This window comes from Malaclemys terrapin, chromosome 11 (genome assembly GCF_027887155.1).
Source record: "Malaclemys terrapin pileata isolate rMalTer1 chromosome 11, rMalTer1.hap1, whole genome shotgun sequence".
NCBI lineage: Eukaryota > Metazoa > Chordata > Testudines > Emydidae > Malaclemys > Malaclemys terrapin.
Window position 1 is genome coordinate 21,157,021 of NC_071515.1, and position 26,763 is coordinate 21,183,783.

A 26,763-nucleotide genomic window follows, 5' to 3' on the forward strand; every position below is an offset into this window, starting at 1 on the left:
AGTATATAGGTGATGTCATTTATACACCAAAAAGATATGATCTTTGTCCTGAAATAAAAAATGAAATAGTATGAAAAATAAAACTACAATAAAACAGAAGATTTAAATATTTTCCTTCCATATACATCATACCCACTCTTTTTAAAACCACATACACTACTTCAGTGACCTATATCTGAACTGCACAACATATCAGAACACTTCATCCATTTTCTTTCATTAACGTACTGTACGTTAAATTCTTTAGGTCTTTAGTAATCTGTTGCTATGATACAGCAGAATTGTGCAACTCTGCTTCTTGCTTGCCTGTTTATAGGATTCTGTAGTATCTCAGTCCACATTTTCATAAAAGTGTCTACAGATCTACATCATGGTCCTGGAGTACTCAGGAGACAAGAATGTACTACAGGAAGCTTTGTGTAGTCTGTATTTTGAAACATCATCTGCTCACATTAATTAATTTCTCAAACCATGCATTTTCTCTTCGCTACTAACATTAAAAACAAAACAACCCTCCACCCCCAACTACTAGCTGGTACCATCCCAGTTATTGTGCTGTAAACATGTCCCTTCCTGATCATACCTCCTCGAGGTAACTCTGTGTGAAGGTATGCCAGGCCCTTGGTTACCGAATGTGCCAAACGACAGGAGCTCACCCAATCACTGGTGTGAAGACTCAAATACTTGCACAAAGAACCCTAGAGAAAGAATAAAAACAATTCATTGAAATTTTATCACGTTGAATAACCAAATCAAAACTTTTTCAAAGGTCCACATCACACGCAGTACTCCCTAACACCCTGATCCTGAAATTACTCAATCAGTTGCTCGATCAGGGCCCAAGTTTACCTTTATCAGTGTTTATTGCTGCTATTGTTTTTTTGGTTTAGTCAGAAAATGAAAGTAGATAAACCAAGAGAGTGCATTTATTTTTTGCAGCTGTTATAATGTTCTGAAATTCCTGATGAACAGTGCCTGAACAAAGGTAATTGAAGAAACTATGTTCAGTACAAAATGGTGGACTTTGAATGATATCAGGATTTTAGCCATAATAAGAGGTTTACTAACTTATCTCCCTGGTATTTTCCCAGTCCCAGCAGATTTAGGTTTGGTCTTCACTACCAATTGATGTTAGTATAACTATGCCACTCGGGGTGGGCAAAATCCACCCCCCTGAGCAACGCGTTCACACCAACCAAACTTGTAGTGTCGACAGCGCTACGTAGTCAGGAGGGCTTGTGCCGTTGACATAGTTACTTGAGAGGTGGAATATATATGTCGACGTAGACAGTGTCTTCACTAAGCGCTATAAGTGTAGGCAAGCCCTCAGTCAGTCAACAAATATTGCAGGGATAGAAACAGGAACATCGTGATCCCCTTTCCCATTGAGAGAAGTTAAACAAGGAAATAGAGCTCCTGACAAAGCTGTGGAGGAACCCATCTGAAAGAGAAACTGAATGCTGTCATTTTGGGAATTGAAAAGATTCTACATAGATCTTATTTTCAAAAAGTGTCAGAAGAAAAACTCCAGTCTCTTCTATCCGGAAGATGCAAGATTCCCAGTAAAATAAGAGCCAGATCCTGCCAATCTTTACTCCCACAAGCACTCCTTTATGCAAGTAGTCTTACTAACATTACAGTCCATTAAACCTCCCATTCTCCCCAAAGCCCAGCCACAGGGCACCCCCCAGCCCAGACACTCATACCCTCTGCCCCCTCCCTGAGCCCAGCTATGGGGTGCTCCCCCAGGCCCGACACCTACACCCCTTCCCCCCCAAGCCCAGCCACAGGGCACATCCCCAGGCCATACACCCACATCTCCTATCCCCAGAGTCCAGGTGCGGGGCATGCCCCAGCCCAGACAGCCACATCCCCTATCCCCAGACCTCAGCTGTGGGGTACCCCCAGTCCAGACATGTGCAGCCCCTCCTCTTAGAGCCCAGGGATCCAGAGGGAGAAACAGCCTGATGCCGAGTCCCGGAAACTTGTACGGAGTTTCCTGCACACTGCCACCTTCCTTCAGGACATGCTGGGAAATGCAGCTGCTGGGAACCCTCCAGCTCCCTCTCCTCCCAGCACTGTCTTATATTTGCAAGCTAGGGAGCTGGTCTCTGCTGGGTCCAATGTCCCCTAGTGGCAGCCAGCAGCTCTGCAGCCCCAGTTCTGTGGGGGGAAAGGAAATTCTGTGCAGAACATTAATTCTGCACAAATTCTGCATTGCACAGTGGTGCAGAATTCCCCCAGGGGTAGTATATGCATTACAATACAGTGCTTATTTACATGATTGCATACTATGTTTGCCTATAAGACCCACTTTATTTCATACTCAGGTATATAAATAGCACAATGACAAAAGCGTATTTTTTCCACTGCCTTCATATTTGAAAATTAGCTGAACTAGTTTTACTTGATCTTTCAAGAACATTTTTTTCTCTCTCTCAGGTTAAGATCAAGTGTGGAAAATTTCAACCAGAAAATTAAGTTTTGGAAAGTGATTTGTAACAAAAAGGCTAGTACCTCACTGCCTGCCAATACTCTGTAAACTTTTACATCACACACCTCAGAATCTCTCTGATATACAATCACAACACATTTTTGGCTTGTGTAAACCACTGCACCTGAGGTCTGCATGTGACTGAGCTTTTCCTGTGGGAGTTCTTGGTTTGTAGAGGTCTCTCTGCTTACACATCGATCACTGCAACTGCTTTTTCAGAGGCATTTTCAGTTTTAATCACTGTTAACTAAGACATTCTTTATAGCATTCAATTTTAATCACTGGCACCTAGGACACTGTCTCCTTTATAAGTTATGCCACATTGTTTGGCTTTTAAAATATTTTATATTATTGTATTCATTTTTAATTCTCACTTAAAGTCTGTCTGTATGTATATATATATAGTAGCTTAAAATATCTTGGATGGAAAGCATTTATATATAAGAAATAAATTATTACTATTGATTAAAATAGTTGCCCTTGGATATTCCATTCCTGTTTGAACACTGATGCTCCCCACCCATTTTCACCCCAAAGACTCATCCCACATCCTCATCCTTCTGGATAGTAGAGAATATCATATTAGTAGCTCAGTTACACAAGGACAAATCTCATTTTTAAAAGTTATCCGATTACCTGCATATATTAACTATTTTATATATTAAAACCAACAAGAACCAAATAAATAATTCTGAAATAAAACTTAAAGCTTGTGTTTGTTATATATATTTCACATACACTTCAATTATTTTATAATAATTATTTCAGCATCAATATATGTAATATTAGTTATGATGTATGCACACAGCCCCAATGATGAAATTCAGCCAGTTCTGGTATGAGGTCAGCAAATCAACCAGAACAAAGCATACTACACAACATTTTGGCGAAGGGTATGAAGAAAATTATTCCCATCAGTCTCACTTCCTGCCTATCTTTTTTAAACAAATATACCATGGGGTCATTAATGTCCACATGGAGCAACCAGACTCATCCTTAGTTTTTAAGATCTCATGTGAAAGATTACTCTTCACCTCCCACCCCCTATAACACACACACCATAAGTTGCATAGAACTCAGTTTATTTGCTGTGGGAGAATTAAGGTGAGGTGATTCAGTATTTCTCGCCTGGCCTCAGGCCCCTTTGACGTACACTGGTCCTTTATGACTTTGCTCTTCTAGCCTCCAAGTTCAACTCCAGCTATTCTCAAATCCTTATGTCATATTCCTATCGGCTCCAACTCAGAGAGTATAGCAGAAGTGATACCTGCTTAGGGCCTCTGTGCCCTCCCCAGCAGTCTCATATCAGTCCTCAGGGGCTTCTAATCCTGTTCCTTGAATAGCTTTCTGCCAGTCTGCTGCTGGTGCAAAGTGGTTCTCAGCCTCTCTGGCAGCAACCCCCTTCTGCCCGGGCTGCAGTTTCTCATGTCAACTGTTGCTGATCAACCAATTGGCCACAGCTGAGCGGGTAGCTAGCTACTCACCCCTTAATCCCTTAGGCTGGGTCTACGCTATCACTTATTTCAGTATAACTTACACTGCTCAGGGGTGTGAATAAGACCCCTCCTGAGCAACGTAAGTTATACCGACCTAAGCACCAGTGTGGACAGTACTACATCCTCTCTATTTTACTATTCTTAGGTATAAACAAACCAATTTATTTTCTATGAAGTACTTACATTGGGATAATATTCCATCACCAACAAATATTCAATACGTCCATCTGCAGTGAATCGCTCATCTCCCACAATGAAGTGGGCAATATTGTCATGCTCCATCAGTGGGACTCTATAAATGTTCCTCTCATTGATAAAGTTCTGGCGGTTAGCAAAGGAAAATACTTTTGCAGCCACTGGACGCTCATCTAGGGAACCTTTATACACTGCTCCATATCGCCCCCGGCCGATCAGCTGTAAAAAGTTAAAAGTAGTCATTACATTGATTAAATAAGTAATGATCAAGAAAGGTTTTCACACTGCAAAATAGAATGGATATGTATAGCTATAGGCCACATTTTAAATTTCATTATCATATACTCAACATGTATTACCAAATAGAGTGTCAGCATTCAAGAAATACATTTTCATAAAACCGAGGTTCAGATTTGCATGAAATAAATGTATACACATGCTAAAATTTGATAATGGCATAGCTATACTTCCACAAGGAATTACTCATTATGTACAGGCAAAGAAATATACATGTGTGCACACATTTTTGGAATACAGACCTCTGACTCCAGTTTAAAAAGTTTGTTTTTAAAACTGTTACTGCCCCATGAGGGAAAGAGCAGGGTTCCAAGTAAACTATGAAGTTTTGAACACTGTATTGAATTTGGTTCTCAGAGAAGACAGATCCTACAGCTGCATTTCTGTGACCCTAAAAGTGTCCCAAACCCAGAAGGCAAGGGACTCTCTGGTATCTAGCACGGAGTTTCAGCTGGCTTGACCAGCCCAGTACCCCAACTCACTGTTGTCATAATCTGTATCTAAAAGGTGTCATGTAAGGTATTGGATGCGAACAGGTGACACACTGGTGATTAATATCATTGTGAAATGTACACATTAACACTATATATAAAATTACACATAGTCTGTAAACCAACCATGCAGGTAAAACAGATTTTTTTCTAGCCAAAGAAATGTGGGTCTGCCTGCTTGAGTGTGTCTTCCATGTTATTCAAGCCAGGTACGGCCAAAAGATAATGGGTATCGGAGATTGCAGGAAGATCATTTGCATTGTAAAAACAATCATAAATGGGGAAGAAGCCAGCATAGCATCTACACCAGACAGCGTGACTTTTACATCCAGCAGGGGAAAGGAACCTTATTAGGGGATACTCTTCAGAAAAATGCATTTCAAAGGTTGACTGGACTATAAAGAGGGGAGAGCGAACCCCTAAATCATCCTTCATCTGAGGAGTCAAAGAAACTAAGTGCTTTGAGCTCTGGCTAAAGAACAGGTTAGCCATGCTGGAAGAATGACTGTGGTGAGAAAAACTTCTTTAAACAAAAGACTAGTCTGAAGTTGAGTTTTAGTCTTAGAAGCGTCTTTTTACTTTTGTTTGTAACCATTTCTATCCTTATTCCTTATACTTGGTATCACTTAAACATATGTCCTTTTGTTAATAAACTGGTTTTACTTTTACCATAAACCAAGTCAGTGCTCTGATGGAAGGGAAGGGTGGGTTAACCCTCTAGTCAAGTTAATAAGATGCTGTGTTCTGTGTCTTTAAAGGGGGCAGTGAACGTAAGATTTTGTAGGTCCTACAGTCAGAAGGGCTGTGCACTGGAGAAAAGATGTCTCTGGGACCTCAGGAACTGATTATAACCGCTAAGCAAGGTTTGGATTGGCCAAGTCCTGAAAAGAGTTTGCTGGTGTGTCAGGGAGCTAACACATAGCTTAGCAGCAGCAAAGCTCTCACTTGCTGAGGTTAAGGGGTAATACGGTGGCTCATGGTTCCAAGAACCACAGCACAGCGTCACAATTTACAACTGTGGTTCTACTTTGAGTAGTTACATTGTAAAAATGGCATTGTAGAATTCCATGTTTATTGTGTCTCACTTATTTTCGCAGACAGCTTGCTAAAAGTTTGGAAATTAAAAATAAAATGATCCATTTCCAAATACCAGCTGCAAAGTCAGCCTGAGTCAAGCCGGGTTCCTTCCTTTTCCCACATCACCACCTGTGATGATAATGTTGCAGCACCAATTATGCACTCAGTTACATCCAGACATCCCATTATCTTCAAATGATGCTATCAGTTACACTTGTGCAGTCTCATAAGCCTTCAGCGAGAGTTGCACAGGTGTAATTGAGGGCATCATTAGCATTGCAATATATTTATTAAGATGCATGAGAAGAAAAGAAGCAAGTCTGGCTGTCAGAGTCCAAGGAGAGTTTGCATCTAGCAGTTAAAAAAAACCTATCTTTTTATTTCTAAATTGAACAATCTTGATATGAAATTAGCGAGACACAATAATTACAGGGTACTACTAAAAATAAATATTCACCTTTTAGGGTAGAATACTTTAAAAATTTTATTTAAAATTTTGTTTCAAAACTAAGCAATTTAAAACATTTCTATGTTTGAAATTGTTTTTTAAATCCCAAATAGAGTTTTTAAAGCAGCCGTTGGGACACAGACATTCAAAAGGAACAAATAAAAAATGGTGGCTGCAAGACAATCTGTTTTTGTATAGAAGATCCTGAAGGAGCTGCAGATCCTACACTGCAATGCATCACGAAAATGTCACTACTGCACAACCACACTGACACACTGTAGTCAATATATTGTACTGTACAACCATAATGCAACATTGTCCAAAAGTCTATACGACATTCCAGTGCAACCATAGGCAAAACTAGACGTAATTTATACGTTTGGAGCATAGAGAAATGGAATAAACTCATTTATTCAGCATATTTTTTTAAAAACACAGCACAGATAAAACCCATATTTCCTGCACTGCTAACTAATTTTCTTACCATCTAATATTTTGTAAAGTAAATGTTTTTTTTAGCTCATGCATGACCAATCAACCTCATTGGTCACAGTTAACTGTAGTATGTATACTCCTTTAGCGAGTTTATGAGCACTAGGTAATCTTACTTGTTGTATGTATTGCAAACCCAAAGAACAAAAGCAATGAGTTAAGGATGCTTAGGGTTACCATTCGTCCGGATTTACCCGGACATGTCCTCCTTTTCGTGCTAAAAATAGCGTCCGGGGGGAATTTGTAAAGCACTCACAATGTCCGGGATTTCCCCCCTCCCCCGGCAGAGCGAGCGGCTGGGAGGGCTGCAGGGAAGTCCCGGGCTGGACTCAGGAGCAGCTGTAGAGGAGCCGGATCCGCCCTGCATTCTGAGCCAGGGGCAGCTCTCCCCTGCAACCCGGTCCGGCAGCACTGTGCAGGGCCAGGGACCGGGTTTTGTTGTGCAGGGCCAGGGACCGGGTTTTGGTGTCCGGCTCCGCTCGCACAGAGCCCAACACCCTGTTCTGAGCAGCAGGGTAAGGGGGGGCAGGCGAAGGGGCAGGGAGGTTCTGGAGGGGGCAGTCAAGAAACGGGGGGGGGCTTTTTGGGGGGGAGTGGAGAAAGTTTTGGGCAGTCAGGATACAGTCCTGGGGGGCAGTTGGGGGGGGTCTTAGGAGGGGGCAGTTAGGGGACAAGGAACAAGGAGTCTTAGGTAGGGGGTGGGGTTCTGGAGGGCAGTTAGGAGCAGGGGGTCCCAGGAGGGGGCAGTCAGGGGACAAGGAGCGGAGTGGGGGGCTGGGAGTTCTGGGGGGGAGCTGTCAGGGGGCAGGAGTGGGGAGAGGGATCAGAGCAGTCAGGGGACAGGGAGCAGAGGGGTTTAGATGGGTTGGGAGTTCTGGGGGGGGGCTGTCAGGGGGCAGGGGTGGGGAGAGGGATCGGAGCAGTCAGGGGACAGGGAGCAGAGGGGTTTAGATGGGTTGGGAGTTCTGGGGGGGGCTGTCAGGGGGCAGGGGTGGGGAGAGGGATCGGAGCAGTCAGGGGACAGGGAGCAGAGGGGTTTAGATGGGTTGGGAGTTCTGGGGGGGGCTGTCAGGGGGCAGGAGTGGGGAGAGGGATCAGAGCAGTCAGGGGACAGGGAGCAGAGGGGTTTAGATGGGTTGGGAGTTCTGGGGGGGGGCTGTCAGGGGGTGGAGAGTGGTTGGATGGGGCTTGGGAGTCCCAGGGGTCTGTCTGGGGGTGGGGGTGTGGATAAGGGTTGGGGCAGTCAGGGGACAAGAGGCAGGGAGGCTTAGATAGGGAGTGGAGTCCTGGGGGGCAGTTAGGGACAGGGGTCCCAGGAGGGGGCAGTCAGGGGACAAGGAACGGGGGGAGGGTTGGGGGTTCTGGGGGGGCGGGAAGTGGGAGGGGCAGGGTGGGGGCGGGGCTAGGGCAGGACGGGGGCGGGGCCAGGACGGGGGCGGGGCTAGGGCGGGGCTCCTCCCGTCCTCTTTTTTGCTTGCTGAAATATGGTAACCCTAAGGATGCTGTCTCAACCTCTCCTTGCTTTTAGTGGTTTGCATATCACCCTTAAAGACATATATACTTTCAGCTTGTTTAGGTTCTATATTTGCCCTGATTTAAAACTGTTATAATCTATTGAGGAAAGTCAAGAAAATCTAACTTCCACCTTTGCAACCTCCACTTTTCCATAACTCCCTCCCAGTTCTGACTCAAAATATAACCCGGTTCCAGCATAATTCCCAGTGCCTTAAACCAGTTCGGCTCCACAATAGCCCCCTAGCAAAGTTGGGGGACAAGAGATCACCCAAGCCCCAGCAGGAGTGAGTCACTCTTCTCTCAATTTATGAGAGCTGATGAAGCCTGATCAAAAGAGTGCTGACATTCAGTCAAAACCTGAACATCACAATCATGAGTAATAAACAGAGTCACATCATTTACGTGGAGACTCGCTGGGGTACAAGCTCAAACAGGGAGAGAAAGGCCAGAAAGGTGCTTTCGCAACACCAGAACAGAGGCTTGATAGAAAGAGCATACAATATCTCAGACAGGGAACAACCCCGTCTGATTCCCCTACAGCAGTGGTGGGCAACCTGCGGCCAGCACGCAGCCCGTCAGGGTAATCTGCTGGCGGGCCGCGAGACAGTGTTTACATTGACCATCCGCAGGCACAGCCTCCCGCAGCTCCCTGTTCGCCGTTCGCGGCCAATGGGAGCCGTGGAAAGTGGCAGCCAGCATGTCCCTTCAGCCCACGCTGCTTCCTGCAGCTCCCATTGGCCAGAAACGGTGAACTGCGGCCACTGGGAGCTGCGGGCAGCTGTGCCTGGGGACGGTCAATGTAAACAAACTGTCTCACGGCCCGTCAGCGGATTACCCTGACAGGCTGCGTGCGAGCCGCGGGTTGCCCACTACTGCCCTACAGACTGGAAAAGGGGTACTCAAAACACTATTCATCTTAAGAAGAAGACTATATCTCATTATACACTACAGCAACTGAATGCAGAGGACAAACCTGGGCTCAAAACTAAAAGCACAAAGGATGCGAAACAAATATCTATGATCTACATGATCAAAAGCCTTTTCTTGGTCAAGGAAAATCAACCCAATATGCAAATCAAAGATTTTTGAGGCTGAAATTACCTCCCACATTAGGAAAAGGTTATCAAAAATGGACCTGTGGGAATGCAATAGGTCTGAGCAGGGTGCATGACTAAACCAGTCATGTTCAGTCTATTTGCCAAGGCATTTGAAAAAAGGTTATATTCAGGACAAAGCGGGGACACAGGTCCCCATTCCTAGGCAACAGGAAGAACCACTCGATGACAACTGAGTGGATGTTCTCTCTGATGCCCCCCTGAAAAACCTGAAGCAAGTCAGGCCCAAGAAGGGTCCAAGAGGCCTTATAAAACTCAATAGGCAAATCATCAATACCTTGTGCCTGCCTTAGAGCGAAGTCATTTAGGGCAGAAGCCAATTCTGAGAGTGTCAGATCCTGTTCAAGTTAGTCCACATCCAGTGCTGAGATCCTAAGAAGATCCTAAAGGAGCCGCCAAGTCTCAGATGGACATACAGGCTCTGTGGCATACAGATCTGAGAAAAAACTCACAGCAAAGTTCCTAATCCCATCCTTCATCTTCTAATGCTATGAAGTGTCTTGTTGATAGTGTTGGTTTATTATTTTTTGGGGAAAGGATAAACTTCTTCCTGGGACAATGAGTGAGTTCTATCGAATTTCCTTCCCTCATTATCTCAAGCACTCATTTTCTGATATGGTCCACTCCCAGAAGAAGGCACTTTTCATGACAGCTGAAGCCTTGCAGGTAAAACAACTTATGGGAAGGGGGGATGCTTTGCAGCCTTCTCAACCACCTCAGCACTGACGTTGCCTACATGATGGCTCAGAGCAGGAATTTCTTCCCTCCTGGTTCCCACCAACCTTGCCTTCCCAAGAGATTCAGGAGACTCCAGTGAAACCTTCCTGTTTGCTCTGCAAACTGTACGAACAGGAGTCCCATGACTAAGGGAGAAGCCATGGGGACTTGAAAACATGTCACTGACTCTGACCTGGTCTTAGTGAAGGAAGCTTCCATAAAGTCAGCTCAACTCTCTTGGCACAGACCTTGCCCAAACTCCAACTTGGAGCTGGTTTCACTGTGGCCTGCTCAGCTTTCTTAGAGATGACCTTGCCTACATGCCATCAGAAGCCAGACTTCCCTGCAGCCAACTGCAGTGTCTCAGCAGGGACATGGATGCTGAGTTCCTGTGGCCTGCTGTCACTCTCTGCCATTTCTGGGACATGGGGAAGAGGAGCAGCGATGCTGTCCTTCAAACCCTCCTCAGTGCCCAATTTTTTTAAGTTGGACAGTTTTGAGGTGGAAAAACCTCTAAGTCAATGAAGACACAGAGACACTTTGTTAATCTTTTATACATCCTCTGAAAGTTCTGATACAAAGGGAGACCTGGGAGCCAGCTGTTTGTGCCACCCAGAGACAGAGAATTTTGGAGAGTTATTCCGATTCCTACGCCCAGGCCCAGAGAAAAGTTCTGGACTGCCTCCAGTTGCCATTGACATGGGGAACACCTCACTGTGCAGACTATTTGACATGAAGGAAATTGAGAAAACATGCAGCACCCCACTATTATTGAAATATACTACTGCAATCCACAGTAAATTCTATACTTCCAGTAATGTTACTACAATGTTTCAGACTATTACTATAAGATATTGTATTTCTAAATATTTTTTAACATGGTTATCAATGTCAAATAGAAAAAGCATTTTTGATGTGACATTGAAATACAATATGGGCAAGTACCCCTTACTGCTCTTCAGTAGTTAATGCTCTTCTAAAAGAAGAGCCCATTCTGACTAATATCAATGATACTGGTGAGTAAAGAGAGAAGGTAAAATAATGTCTTTGGCTTCTGGTATTTCTGAGGTAACCTCTATTTGTTTAGTGATTTTGTTTATGTTTTTTACCACAGTTCACAAAAAATGTAACCAGGACAATACAAAAATGGGAAAATATAGCACATTTATTATATATATATCTGTTTCTTAAATATTACAACAATATCTGGCAGGTAATTTGATCACAGGTGGAGCAAACAATGAAGAGTAAATAATGATGCAGAAATTCTGAGTGGCATACTTACCTCTAGCAATTTTAGATTATCCAGGTCTAGTGAAGGCTCTGATGCTGCTGCCTCCATCATGTTCATACTGTGTAGACCTTGCTTACGGTCCCCTGCAGATACAGGAACCAAGTTCTGATAGTTAAGATTTTATGCAAAAATACATTTGAGAATGGTTACAGAACTATTCTGGGACTTGACGGCAACAGTGGCTGTTACGGTGAAGGACATGCCAAGCCAGGAGTAACACTGCAAACCCTTCTCCCCCGAGCTAGTAAAACTAAGATGGGAAGCGTAGGTGGTAGGGAAGGTGATGGCTACTTGCTACACAACTATTCTTTTGTGCGTGACACAGAATCCCACTGGTGCTGGCCTTAGAGAAGACTGATGGCTCCACTCCAGCTATTTGTTAAGCAGAGGATTCATGGAAGAAAAATAGAACCCAGATTGAAAACATGTAGGAGTCCTTATAAATTTCTATGGGCCATTAAGAAATATATTTAAAGGGGTGGGAATAGAGGGAGGTAAGGGAATTATAACTGTGAAGAACAGTTAAAAGAATAATATGAAAAAAGAAAAGCTCATCAAATTCTACCTGCAAGCATCCTATATCCAAAGAATATAGCAGCAATCAAAACAGCTAATACAGAGACTGAGGCCAAGGCAATAACAATAGTCTCATCTCGGTGAAAAGAATTAGATGAATCTGAAAGAAAGGAGAAAGAGTATATGTCATTTTTTTTTTAATGTACATTAGAAAGATTCAGAACCATACAACAGACAAAGTAACAGAAATGAGAAACAAATCATGCTGTATGGATTACACTATATGTCCCTAATTTATTTTTATCTTTAAAATTTAAGGAGGAGAGAACAGTTGACTAGCTAAACATGGCTGAGAACATTACCTCTGCAGCATCACCAGGGCCTTTCTTGCCTGTATGGTGAGTGAGACACCAAAACTGGAAGCTGAATCACTGTCTTCCATATGGCAACGTACAGAACAACCACACAAGGCTGACTGTTAAAAATACAAATTGGAGGGCTGGGCCAATGTTATGAATGACAAAAGCTGTAACAAGTCCATTATATTACTAGAAAATGCTATAGTAGTGTAATGTTCAGGACTTTTTCTAAAAGGGTCATTCGGTTATGTTGATTTAATGAACTTGGCATATACATTCACCAGAAGGTTCCTCTATCCTCATATGATTTCTACTTTTAACTCACTTGTTTTCCTCTCATCCCTCATTTCTCTAGGTTTTGAAACCCATAAATTGTACAAGGACTATATCTGAAATCAAGACATCTTAATATAATTAAAATCCTTAGTTTTCTTTAATGAATAATAATCCTTCAGAAATACATTGCAGCATGAAATCTAGGAAAGCAATCAGCAGCTGAAATTAAAACAAGTTAGACTCAAAGGTTGATGGTATCTCCCAAAGCCCTGAATTGATTCCTGGTCTCTCTAAGTGCACCCACTCAGATGTCAAGCCTCATGATTTTCTCTATCCTGAGGTGGAATTTTGCTATTCTTCCACTAATAGACCAGGCCTTGGGCTACCATATCCTGTGTATCAACAGTGCTGCTGGGTCAGACTTGAGTCAGTGACACTGCAACGTGGCACTGCAACGTGGCACGTGGGGTTACAGTGCTACTCACATTTGGCCTGCCACTCACTAAAACCTGGCCCAGCTGACTCTCTGTGTTGCTGTGACCTCGCACATGAGATCACAACATCCAGACCCAGGCCCATCCCCATGGAACAGGAGCCACCAGTGCTGGGTATGGGGAGGGCTCGCTCTCCTACCACCTCACCCCCAGGGACTCCCTTCCACACCAGACCCATGACCCAGCTAGGATCTTGACTGGCACAAAGAAAGGAAATACTGGAAGTTTATGATAAACTCTGAATGGGGCAGCCCTAGGCACTGGAAAATCCAGCAAACAAGATGTCACAGGGACCTTAATGGCTGTTGGCCTTGGAAATGATATTTAGAGTGTGTATACACCACTGTTTGCAAAGCCCTATAAAACCTTCAGTCAGGGCCGTCCTTAGGTATACACAGCATACTCGGCTGTGTAGAGCACCCAAAATTTGGGGCACCATTTCCCTCGCTGGTTGCGGCTGGAATCCTCTCTTCTCCGGCTCCTCGCCTGCGCTGGGCCAGTGGGCTTCTCCCCAACCTCAACCCCACCCCCTCCCTCACTCGCTCCTCAGCCGGCTGGCTGAGGGCCCTAGCCCCAGGAAGCCCAGAGCGGCCCGGCCCACCGACACCCAGAGCAGAGTCCCTCCCTGGACCCTGCCTGAGCCGCTAGGTCTCTGGCAGGGGACGGGCCAGGGCAAGGACAGGAGGAGTGAAACTTCCACGTGAGTCAGGTGGGTGGTGGGTAGGGAAGAGCCGGGCCGAGCAGGGGAGGGAGGAAGGGAGGAACTTAAAGTGCACTTCCCTAATTTTATCTAGCTAACACACACACACACACACACACACACACACACACACACACACACACACACACACACACAGACACACAGTCTCTCTCTCACACAGATCAGTTCTCACACCCACAGAGATTCTGCCTCTCACAAGTCACAGTCCCCCAACACACAGTCACATAAACTCTCTCTCTCTCACACACACACACACACACACACACAAACACGAAACATTACAAAAAAAAACTATGAGGAAGTGAGTAATTCTGTATTTAGAACAGGATGTGAATAATATGCAGTAAATAAGGCCTGGGGTAGAACTTTGAATGACGAGGATAAAATGGAACACTAAATGGCTGTTCATTTAGTGAGCACCATCCATTCTGTACATTGAACGAGGCAAGGGTCCTATAGAAAAAATATTATGTGATCATGTAATTAAAGACTATCAATGCATACACAGAAGGGGCCCAATTAAGGCTAAATAGGCAACCTTAAAAATGGTGTTTCGTTACCTTTGAGTGCTTGACTTTGCAATCATAATATTCGCTTAACGTAGCTCTTTGTATGTAATATATATAAACAAGTAGACAATGTAGAATAGTTGTGCAGATCTGTATTATATATATCATATCATTCTATTTCAGAAGTAATATGTGATCAAATAATTAAAGACTGTATTGTAATGCATATTTTTATATACATTAAACAACTTTCCACTAGTCCTCTATGTTGCCCATTAAAGCTCAAGTGCTCTTGTGCATATATGGTCTGCTTTGTACTTTATACAGTAAATGATTAACTGATTATGTTTTTCTGGCATACAAAGAACATGAGACAGTGCTAGAAGATACTACATATATGTATGTATGTTGTAGATAAACACTTTATGATAATGCATTACTTGAGAAATAGTTTGTGATTATTTAAATAAAGACTGTATTGTAATGAATAAACACAAGGGGGCAGGAGTTCACGTAAGGTTGTATGTGCAACCTTAACCAGGGGCCTCTGTAGTCCATGATCTTTTGTCTGTAATATTTAGTGAAATTAACTCTTGCCATATAATTGTACTCCAAATGTAAGCTCTCATTTAAAACACTAATGAAGTTTCCAACCTTTAAATATGCAAGGAAAACAGTAAAATGTGAACTAATTAGAAGAAATGTACAAACAGGACAATGTTGTCTTCCTAATTCTTCAGACAACCTAACAATTGTTCAAGAAGAGGTGTTCTGCTCAATGAGCTGCTAACGTCAAACATGAAACACTAAATTTACTACGGCCATGATCCTATACAGCAGGGGTCAGCAACCGTCGGCACGCGGCCCATCAGGGTAATCCGCTGGCGGGCCGCGAGACATTTTGTTTACGTTGACTGTCCGGAGGCACGGCCCCCCGCAGGTCCCAGCGGCCACGGTTCACCCCGTTCCCGGAGGATGGGAGCTGCGGGAAGCGGCGGCTAGCACTGCAGCCCACTGCTTCCCGCATCTCCCACTGGCCAGGAACGGCGAACCGTGGCCTGGGAGCTGTGGGGGGCCGTGCCTCCAGACGGTGAACGTAAACAAAATGTCTCGCGGCCCGCCAGCGGATTACCCTGATGGGCCACATGCTGAAGGTTGCCTACCCCTGCCATACAGAGTCACACTTTTAACTCTGTGCAGTGGGTAACCCCGCTAATTTAACCAGGATTACTCAAAACATATAAAGTTAAACATACATGTAAATTTTTCATAATCAAGACATAGTAAGTAACACAAAGGATACGGTAGTGATAATATTCATTTTAACATTTAAATAAACAAAAAAATCCATCTTAAAATTTGCACAAAGCTTCCACAGAATTTCTAGTCTCATGCACCAGAGTGTTGCAGAAACGAAAGTGGCTTTGCTGCAGAATACAGGTCCACCTTGCGTCAGAGTACATGGGGCCTTATTATTATTTGTATTCCTATAGCACCAAGGAGCCCTAATCATGGACCAGGACTTCATTGTGCTAGCCACAGAACAAAATGACAGTCTTGGACCTTAATTTTGCTGTATTCACTTCTGAATTCTTAACAGTGCAGCCTGAGGCCTGATTCTTCAAAATATTGCATGTAGGCAGACCTTTACAACCTATGTGGACTCCTATCAAAGTACATGGGACTTCACGTGGTCCTAAGGTCCTGCCCAGGCAGATTGCTTTGAAGGATCAGGGTCTTAAAGCTCTCAATAAAGTTTCTCTGTTGTGACAGGTTTAAAATATTCATTTTGAAACTGTTATTGCAGGGTTTTTTGTTTTGATGATTTTAAGTAAGGAATCTGAATGACACTGGAGATGAGATCACACAAATATAGAGAAGATCCTGAAGTTCAAAGCATGAACTTAATACAAAACAGAACTACAGAATACATGCGCAATGTGGCCTTCAGCTGCAGAGAACTGAACACAATGCTGCAAAGATGTAGCTTTTCTAAGTAGGCAAAAAGGACCTTGCAAGTATAATTAATTCTAGCTGCTTCTAAAATTATTTCCTTTCACAGTGGCCTTGCAGGGCTTTTATAACACAGTGCGTGGCTTCCAGCTCTCTGAACAGATACATAATATTATCAACCGTTTCCAAGAGCTCAAGTATTTCAGCTGTCATTCTAAATTTTAATCTCACACTGATTGGTTTATCACAAAATGGTCTGTATGATCTAATTCCCAGTATCAGTCTCCTCACTAAAAATGGCAGTTAAAACATTTATTATTTATACTCTAAAATATTTGAAACTATTTTGATCCACTTGACCCCTCAGGAAACCACACTAAAATATAAACATAAAAAAAGAATAAATTCAGCAAGCATAGAATCATAGAAATGTAGAGCTTGAAGGGACCTCAAGAGATCAACTAGTCCATTCCCCTGCACCAAGGCAGGGCCAAGTATAATTAGACCATTCTGGACAGGTGTTTGTCTAACTGTTCTTAAAATCCTCTAGTGATGGGGATCCCACAATCTCCCTTGGTAATCTATTCCAGTACTTAACTATCCTTACAGTTAGAAAGTCCTCCCCCCCCCCTAATATTTAACCTAAATCTTCCTTACTACAAATTAAGCCCATTGCTTCTAATTCTATCTTCAGTGGACATGGAGATCAATTGATCACTGTGCTCTTTATAAACTGCCCTTAACCAACTGAAGACTTATCAGGTGCTACTCCCAGTCTTCTTTTCTCAAGACTAAACTTGCCCAGTTTTTTTAACCTTATCTAAGCGGTCAGGTTTTCTAAACCTTTTATCATTTTTGTTGCTCTCCTCTGGACTCTCCTCAATTTGTCCACATCTTTCTTGAAGTGTGGAGCCCAAACTGGATACAGTACTCCAGCTGAGTCCTCACCAGTGCGGAGTAGAGTGGAACAATTACCTCCTGTGTCTTGTATATAACACTCCTGTTAATGCATCCCAGAATAATATTAGCCTTATGTGTAGCATATAAATGATGAGTAAGGTTAAGATTTTGTCAGATATTTTTAGTAAAAGTCAGGGACAAATTCATGGAAGCTCGTAACCTGTCCCTGACTTTTACTAAAAATATCCCTAACAAAATGGGGAGCCCAGCTGTGGGGTCCCACACCGCTTGCAGAGGTTGGGCAGCTGCGGGGGCTGCTCCAAGCTCTGGGTACCCCACCACCTGTGGGGGCTTGGAGCTCCACGGCTGCTGGGAGCTGCGGGGGGCCCCGATGCAGCCAGGAGCTGTGGCCCCACCACCTGTGGTGGCCGGGAGCTGCAGGGAGCCCCACCGCCTGTGTTGGCCAGGAGCTGCGGGGGAGGGGCAGCTCAGAGCTCCAGCTGCAGGGGCCTCCGCTGTCTGCGGAGGCCAGGAGCTGTGGCCCTACTGCCTGTGGCGGCTGGGAACTCTGCGGGGCCCCCAGCACCTGCAACAGGGGGGCCAAAGGGCGCAATTCCCCAGGGGCCTGGGCGATTTAAAAGGGCCCAGGGGCCCCCGGCTGCCGCCACTGCAGCAGGGGCTAAGGCAGGTTTCCTGCCTTCCCTTGCTCTGCACTGCTCCCGGGAGCAGCCTGCACGTTCCTGTGGCTCCTGGGGAGGGGGTCTCCGTGCGCTGCCCCCACCCCTAGCGTCGACTCCGCAGCTCCCATTGGCAGAAAAAACACCACAGTGGCCCAACTCTGTAGCATTTAATTTCAGAAATGGGAACTATACAAAAATGAGGAAGTTGGTTAAACAGAAATTAAAGGGTACAGTGCCAAAAGTGAAATCTCTGCAAGCTGCGTGGAAACTTTTTAAAGACACCATAATAGAGGCTTAACTTAAATGTATACCTCAAATTAAAAAACATAGTAAGAAAACCGAAAAAGAGCCACCGTGGCTAAACAATGAAGTAACAGAAGTAGTGAGAGGCAAAAAGGCATCCTTTAAAAAGTGGAAGTTAAATCCTAGTGAGGAAAATAGAAAGGAGCATAAACTCTGGCAAATGAAGTGTAAAAATACAATTAGGAAGGCCAAAAAAGAATTTGAGGAACAGTTAGCCAAAGACTCAAAAAGTAATAGCAAATTATTTTTTAAGTACATCAGAAACAGGAAACCTGTTAAACAACCAGTGGAGCCATTGGACGATCAAGATGCTAAAGGAGCACTCAAGGACGATAAGGTCATTTCGGAGAAACTAAATGATTCTTTGCATCAGTCTTCACGGCTGAAGATGTGGGGGAGATTCCCAAACCTGAGCCACTCTTTTTAGGTGACAGATCTGAGGAACTGTCCCAGATTAAGGTATCATTAGAGGAGGTTTTGGAATAAATTGATAAATTAAACAGCAATAAGTCACCAGGACCAGATGGTATTCACTGGTTCTGAAGGAACTCAAATGTGAAATTAAATCAGTTTTCAGAATGGAGAGAGGTAAATAGTGGTGTCCCCCAGGGGTCTGTTCTGGGACCAGTCCTATTCAACATATTCATAAATGATGTGGAAAAAGGGGTAAACAGTGAGTTGGCAAAATTTGTAGATGATATAAAATTACTAAAGACAGTTAAGACCCAGGCAGACTGTGAAGAGCTACAAAAGGATCTCTCAAAACTGGGAGACTGGGCAACAAAATGGCAGATGAAATTTAATGTTGATAAATGCACAGTAATGCACACTGGAAAACATAATCCCAACTATACATATAAAATGATGGGGTCTAAATTAGTTGTTACCACTTAAGAGAGAGATCTTGGGGTCATTATGGATAGTTCTCTGAAAACATCCACTCAATGTGCAGCAGCAGTCAAAAAAGCAAACAGAACGCTGGGAATAATTAAGAAAGGGATAGATAATAGGACAGAAAATATCATGTTGCCTCTATATAAATCCATGATATGCCCACATCCTGAATACTGTGTCCAGATGTGGTCGCCCCATCTCACAAAAGATATATTGGAATTGGAAAAGATTCAGAAAAGGGCAACAAAAATGATTAGGGGTATGGAATGGCTTCCGTATGAGAAGAGATTAATAAGATTGGGACTTTTCAGCTTGGAAAAGAGATGACTGAGGGGAGATATGATTGAGGTCTATAAAATCATGACTGGTGTAGAGAAAATAGATAAGGAAGTGTTGTTTACTACTTCTCATAACACAAGAACTGGGGTCACCAAATGAAATTAATAGGCAGCAGGTTTAAAACAAATAAAAGGAAGTATTTCTTCACACAACGCACAGTCAACCTGTGGAACTCTTTGTCAGAGGATGTTGTGAAGGCCAAGACCATAACAGGGTTCAAAAAACAACTACTGTATATACTCCATCATAAGCCAGTTCATTTATAAGCCGACCCCCCCACAAGATGGATAAGTAAAAATGGAAAAATGTTATGACCCGTTCATAAGCCGACCATATAATTCAGGGGTCAGCAAACTTTGGCTCCCGGGCCATCAGGATAAGCCGCTGGTGGGCCGAGATGGTCTGTTTACCTTGCGTCCGCGGGCATGGAGGTAAACCTAAGTAAACAGTGCCCCGGCGCGCCAGCTGCTTACCCTTATGGGCCGGGACAGCAACTGGTGGGGAAATTTTTTTTGGGGGGGGGGGGGGAAGCTGGGGTCAGGGGAGTAACCCGTGACCACCCCCCACATGACCCCATCCCTAGCCCAGAACGCCCACACTCTCCCCATCCCATCCCTTCCCACCTTATCTGGGGAGGGCCAGGGGAGGATGTCTCTGGCCTGGCTGGAGCTGCTCTGGCAGGCTGGGCAGTGCAGCCGCAGCCTGCTCCAGCGGGCCAGACTGGGCGGTGCGGCTGCAGCATGTTCCAGCAGGCTGGGCCGGGCGGCATGACAGCAGCGTGCTCCGGCGGGCCGGGCGGCGTGGCCACAGCCTGCTCTTGGGGGCGGGGCCGAGTGGCACGGCTGCAGCCCGCCAGCCCCGAAGCTGCAGCTGCTTCACAGGCTGGGGGGAGAGCAGCGTGGCCAGAAGCGGAGAGACTCTGGCTGCGCCTCTTCCCTCCTGGCTCTGCTGCCTCTGTTGGAGGGTGGGGCTGTGTCCCACCTCTCCCTCTCTATACCAGTTCATAAGCCGACCCCCTTCTCTGGTGCTTCCCTTTTTTACTAAAAAAAATTCGGCTTATGAACGAGTATATACGGTAGATAAATTCATGGATGATAGGTCCATCAATGGCTATTAGCCAGGATGGGCGTCCCTAGCCTGTTTGCCAGAAGCTGGGAATGAGTGACGGGGGATGGATCACTTGATGATTATCTGTTCTGTTCATTACCTCTGGGGCACCTGGCACTAGCCACTGTCGGAAGACAGGATACTGGGCTAGATGTACCTTTGGTCTGACCCAGTAGGGCCGTTCTTATGTTACATTGTAATACAGCTGGTTGAATCTCAGAATTTCCATTCTGCGGGAAATTATGACATTGTGAAAAAAGTTTTGTTGTAATTCAGAACAAAAAGTTAGAGATTTCAAAATTTCCCACAAAAAGAAAATTCTGAAAATTTGTTTGAGAAATTAAACTGTTCCCACTCAAACTTTCCAAAACAAAACAGAGTCGCCATCTGCCCTGACTCCCAGAGGATTCCTCCTCAAAAAGCACTATGGGAAGGCAGAGGAGTTGTCTTGCATGCTTAAATTTTCCAGTACTTATGCCACTATAATGCAATTTCCTTTGTAAGAAGTATCTTTCATAAAAAGTATCAAAAACTGCTCTCCTGTAAGACATAAAGAGGTCATTTCCTTAATCTTTAGGTTGAAAGTAACTGAAAACTCTTTCAAGCACAGCACACTTTCAAAAGCAATGATGGTTTAAAGTGCTGAGATATTTGCGATTATAGAATTTGCCAATCACTGGTGGATGAAAGAGACCTGTAACGTGCTATTTCTTGTCAAAGGGACATTTTCTCCCTTACTCATTTTCCTCATTTGGAGGTAGAAAACTCCATCAGTTTCAACTGCGTTTCCTTCTCATTGTTCTGTGCACAAGGAGTGAACGAGCAAGGTTTACCACATTTTACCCTGAAACGAATGGATCTTCGGAAATCTGTAGATTGACACTGTTGGCCCCTCCTCCCATCAATACATGGTATGTTCTATAGAGGGAAGTCTGCAGGTTATTAATACTGCTTCAACCTCATCCCTGTACAGCTGAACATCTGATAATAGTAGGGTTACCATTCGTCCGGATTTACCCGGACATGTCCTCCTTTTTGTGCTAAAAATAGCGTCCGGGGGGAATTTGTAAAGCACTCACAATGTCCGGGATTTCCCCCCCGGCCGAGCAGAGCGAGCGGCTGGGAGGGCTGCAGGGAAGTCCCGGGCTGGACTCCGGAGCAGCTGTAGAGGAGCCGGATCCGCCCTGCATTCTGAGCCGGCAGCTCCCTTGCAGCCCAGTCCGGCAGCACTGTGCAGGGCCAGGGACCGGGTTTTGTTGTGCAGGGCCAGGGACCAGGTTTTGTTGTGCTGGGGAGCTCAGCCACGTGTCCGGCTCGGCTGCACAGAGCCCAACACCCTGTTCTGAGCAGCAGGGTAAGGGGGCCAGGGGGCAGGAAGGTTCTGGAGGTGGCAGTCAAGAAACGGGGGGGGGGGCTTTTTGGGGGGAGTGGAGAAAGTTTTGGGCAGTCAGGGTACAGGTAGGGGGTAGGGTCCTGGGGGGCAGTTGGGGGGGGTCTTAGGAGGGGGCAGTTAGGGGACGAGGAACAGGGAGTCTTAGGTAGGGGGTGGGGTTCTGGAGGGCAGTTAGGAGCAGGGGTCCCAGGAGGGGGCAGTCAGGGGACAAGGAGCGGGGGGAGTGTTTGGGAGTTCTGGGGGGGGGCTGTCAGGTGGCAGGGGTGGGGAGATGGATCGGAGCAGTCAGGGGACAGGGAGCAGAGGGGTTTAGATGGGTCGGGAGTTCTGGGGGGGGGGCTGTCAGGGGGTGGGGAGTGGTTGGATGGGGCGTGGGAGTCCCAGGGGTCTGTCTGGGGGTGGGGGTGTGGATAAGGGTTGGGGCAGTCAGGGGACAAGAGGCAGGGAGGCTTAGATAGGGAGTGGAGTCCTGGGGGGCAGTTAGGGGCAGGGGTCCCAGGAGGGGGCAGTCAGGGGACAAGGAACGGGGGGAGGGTTGGGGGTTCTGGGGGGGCGGGAAGTGGGAGGGGCAGGGGCGGGGCTCCTCCCGTCCTCTTTTTTTCTTGCTGAAATATGGTAACCCTAGATAATAGTGATGTAATTAATTACTGTATGCAATGGAAAACAAAATCTTATCTGTACATTATCCATACCTTTAACTTATAACGTAAATAAATTCCAACTTTTTTTTTTTTAAAGTGTAGTTTTATACCCGTGTATTGTAATCTACTGAATTCTTAGGTATTTTAATTAAAAAACAGAAACAAACTTTTCAGTTCTTTAAAAGTTATAAGGAACACTTTCTACTCTTATAAATAACATAGATAAATAGTTGAAAAGTATCTGATTTAGGGTTTGTTTGTTTTTTAATTCCAAGTACCAGATGGTACCCCTGATATCTGTTCATGGAGGGGGTCTGTGTGTGTGCAGATGTCCCCATTGCCAGGTGAAATGGAGGTCAATCTCCTCTCATAGCTCAGTGGGAGGACTCCTTTGGACCTCATAGAGGGAGGAGTGGATGGAGTGAGCAGACTGGGAGGAGAGGGCAGGCAAGAGACACCACGATGTCAAAATGTGTGTTTCATATCAGCAGTATTGCCAACACTAAGTGTGCAAAAATCATGATTCAGGCCTTAAAAACTCATTAGATTTTTAAATAATAAATTTGGGGATATTTTTTATTTGCCTTCTGATTTCTGAGCATTTAGAGTACACTTAGGTCACATGTTCATGCTTTTCTTGACAACCATTTGGGGTAGGGTTTTTAAAAACAAACAAACAAACAAACAAAAGCTGAGATTTCCACGTAACCACTAGACTCTAGGAACTCGGGCTTTAAGAAAAAAATCACCAAATATCATGAGACTTGCAATGAAATCACGAGAGATGGCAATGCACATACCCCTCTAGCACACACAAATGCACAGAGATAATACAGCTAGGACTGTAATATCTTTTTAGCAGAATCCCCAGAGAGGTCCTTGAAGAAGCACGGCAAGATTTTGGTAGTGTGGCTCCAGTGGGCCTCCATGCATATCTCTCCATCCAGAATCTATAGTTGAGGTTTGGGCCCTTGGCATTTTTGCACACGTGTAGAAAAAAATCTGTGCCCACTCCTCAACCCCCCGCCCTGCCAGGAGATAACGTAGGGAACATCTACACAAGGAAGTCCTCACCGAGACCTCCTCCTCTAGTGCCTCTGGGTTTAGCATGGGAGGGCTTGAGCTAGACTCAAGTCTTGTGTGTAAAAATTGTCATTTTTCTTCAGCAAAGTCCTTAAAAGCCCAGTTCAACTTTTCTCTCTGTTTTCATTACTCTGAGTCCAGAGACATCTGTGGGTTAGCTTCTAATAGTACAGTGTGAAAAGACTGCCAAATACTAAAATACTGTTTCTAATTATAGTCTTGATAGATCTGAAGTTCCTTGCTAATGTGAAATTAAACCTGAAGTAGGCTACACAATAAACTGCATTTAAAAAAAGTCAAGAGATAGATTCTTGGCTACTGACGGAAGTAAGGTGAGAGAAAGTCTCACCTCCAAAAGCAAATTGAATGAAGTACACTTTATCTTGGTTTCAAGATTAGCATTTAGCTGATGGAAGATAAGCTATATACAATATCTGGTTTGCAATCATGAAAATGAAAATTATTTGAAAACTTAATTATGTTCTTTAATAAATGAGAAAAAAATTCACAAAGATAAAATGTCCCCTTACATTGATGTTGGACCTACTGGTCTTCATTTCTGACATTAAATCAAAGAGCAGCTAACTGCTTTCAATTGAGGGAAGTCACTTACTCAGCATCTGTAAAAATGTTGGGCCACAAAAGAATGCATGTACCAGAACTATGAAAGTGAGACTACTTTACAAAGGCAGGTTAAAACTATTTTAATTGCAACAGACTCAATAATTAAATATTTCACAAGAGCAACATTCTTGGACATATCTCACAGATCAGAAAATATGAGAAACTGCAGAACAGCTGCTAGAAAAAATATTTACATAGACTTTAAGGCCAGAAGGGACCGTCATGATCATCTAGTCTGACCTCCTGCACATCGCAGGCCACAGACCCTCACCCACCCACTCCTGTAATAGACCTATAACCTCTGGCTGAGTTACTGAAGTCCTCAAATCGTGATTTAAAGATTTCAAGTAACAAAGATCCACCATTTACTCCAGTTTAAACCAGCAAGTGACCCTGTGCCCCATGCTGCAGAGGAAGGTGAAAAAAACCCCAAGGTCTCTGCCAATCTGACCTGGAGGAAAATTCCTTCCTGACCTCAAATATGGCGATTATTTGACCCTGAGCATGACAGCGAGACCTACCAACCAGACACCTGGGTAAGAATTCATTGCAGCAACTCAGAGCCCTCCCTATCTAGTGTCCCATCTCCAGCTGTTGGAGGTATTTGCTACTAGCAGTTGCAGATGCGCCATGTGCCCTTGTAGGAAATCTCATCCTACCATCCTCCAAAAAACTTATCAAGTTCAGTCTCGAAACCAGTTAGTTTTTTTGCCCCCACTGCTCCCTTTGGGAGGCTTCAACCCTCCAGAACTTCACTCTGACGGTTAGAAACTTTCATCTAATTTCAAGCCTAAACTTGATGCCCTATTTATATCCATTTATTCCTGTGTAGGGTTACCATATTTAACAAATAAAAAAAGAGGGCCCCTTGGCCCCGCCCATCTCCCACCCCAGCCCAAACTCCGCCCCCTCCCCGCCCCCTCCTCCCTCCCACTCCCAGCCACGCGAAAAGGGCTGCCCGAGCGCTACCGACTTCACAGTTTGCCGGGCAGCCCCCAGACCCTGCGCCCCCGGCCGGCGCTTCCCCAGTGCAGCTGGAGTCCGGGAGGGGAAGCGCCCAGCCGGGGGCGCAGGGTCTGGAGGCTGCCCGGCAAACCATGAAGCCGGTAGCGCTTGGGCTTCGGGCAGCCCCTATGCCTCCGGACCCTGCGCCCCCGGCCGGGCACTTCCCCTCCCGGGCTCTGGCGGCGCAGGGTCCGGAGGCATGGGGGCTGCCCAAAGCCTGTAGCGCTCGGCTCTTTAACAGAGCTGAAGAGTCAGGGGAGGAGCAGAGCCGCCGCGGCCGGAGGCTCTACTCCTCCCCTGACTCTTCGGCTCTGTTTAAGAGCTGAGCTGCCTGAGCGCTACCGGCTTCGGGCAGCCCCCTTGCCTCCGGACCCTGCGAACCGGAGCCCGGGAGGGGAAGTGCCCGGCCGGCGGCTGGGGTCCGGAGGCAAGGGGGCTGCCCGAAGCCCATAGCGCTCGGGCAGCTCGGCTCTTAAACAGAGCCGAAAAGTCAGGGGAGGAGCAGAGCAGCCGCGGGAGGGGAAGTGCCCGGCCGGCATTTTCCCGGACATGTTCGGCTTTTTGGCAATTCCCCCCGGACGGGGGTTTGATTGCCGAAAAGCCAGACATGTCCAGGAAAAAACGGACGTATGGTAACCCTATTCCTGTGCCAACATTGGCCCTTAATTTAAAGAACTCCTCTCCCCCCTCGTGTTTATTTTCTCTGATGTATTTATAAAGAACAATCTTATCTCCCCTCAGCATTTGTTTGGTTAGCCTAAACAAGCCAAGCTCTTTGAGTCTCCTCTCATAAGGTAGGTTTTCCATACCACTGATCATCCTAGGTAGCCCTTCTCTGCACCTGTTCCAGTTTGAATTCATCTTTCTTAAACATGGGAGACCAGAACTGCATATAGTTTTCCAGATGAGGTCTCACCAGTGCCTTGTATTGCGGTAATAACACTTTCCTATCTCTACTGGAAATATCTTGCCTGATGCATCCTAAGATTGTATTAGCCTTTTTCATGGCCACATCGCATTGGTGGATCATAATCATCATGTGATCAACCAGTTACACCCAGGTTTTTTTCCACCTCTGTCGTTGCCAATTGATTTGTTCTCAGCTTATAGCAAAAATTCTTGTTAGTCCTTAAATCCACGACCTTTCACTTTGCACTATTAAACTTCATCCATTTCTATTACTCCAGTTTTCAAGGTCATAGAAATCTTCTTGTATTATATTCTGGTCCTCCTCCTTATTGGTAACGCATCCCAACTTTGTGTCATCTGCAAATGTGAGCAATCTAAAAATCAGGCTTTTAAATGGAAAGCACTCTGTAACTTTAAGGTTATTAC

General features: G+C 45.1%; 1 protein-coding gene across 2 annotated transcripts in view; it reads right to left on the reverse strand.

Moving 5' to 3' along the window:
* The window catches only part of BMPR2 (bone morphogenetic protein receptor type 2), a 194,603-nt gene that overhangs the window by 23,825 nt on the left and 144,015 nt on the right, over positions 1–26,763 (reverse strand). For both annotated transcript variants that reach the window (XM_054044743.1, XM_054044744.1), the window contains exons 4-7: positions 12,197–12,307; positions 11,623–11,714; positions 4,174–4,404; positions 584–698 (exon numbers count right to left, since the gene is read on the reverse strand). In XM_054044743.1, coding sequence (XP_053900718.1) covers positions 584–698; positions 4,174–4,404; positions 11,623–11,714; positions 12,197–12,307 — 549 coding nt within the window. The remainder of the gene's footprint in view (positions 1–583; positions 699–4,173; positions 4,405–11,622; positions 11,715–12,196; positions 12,308–26,763) is intronic.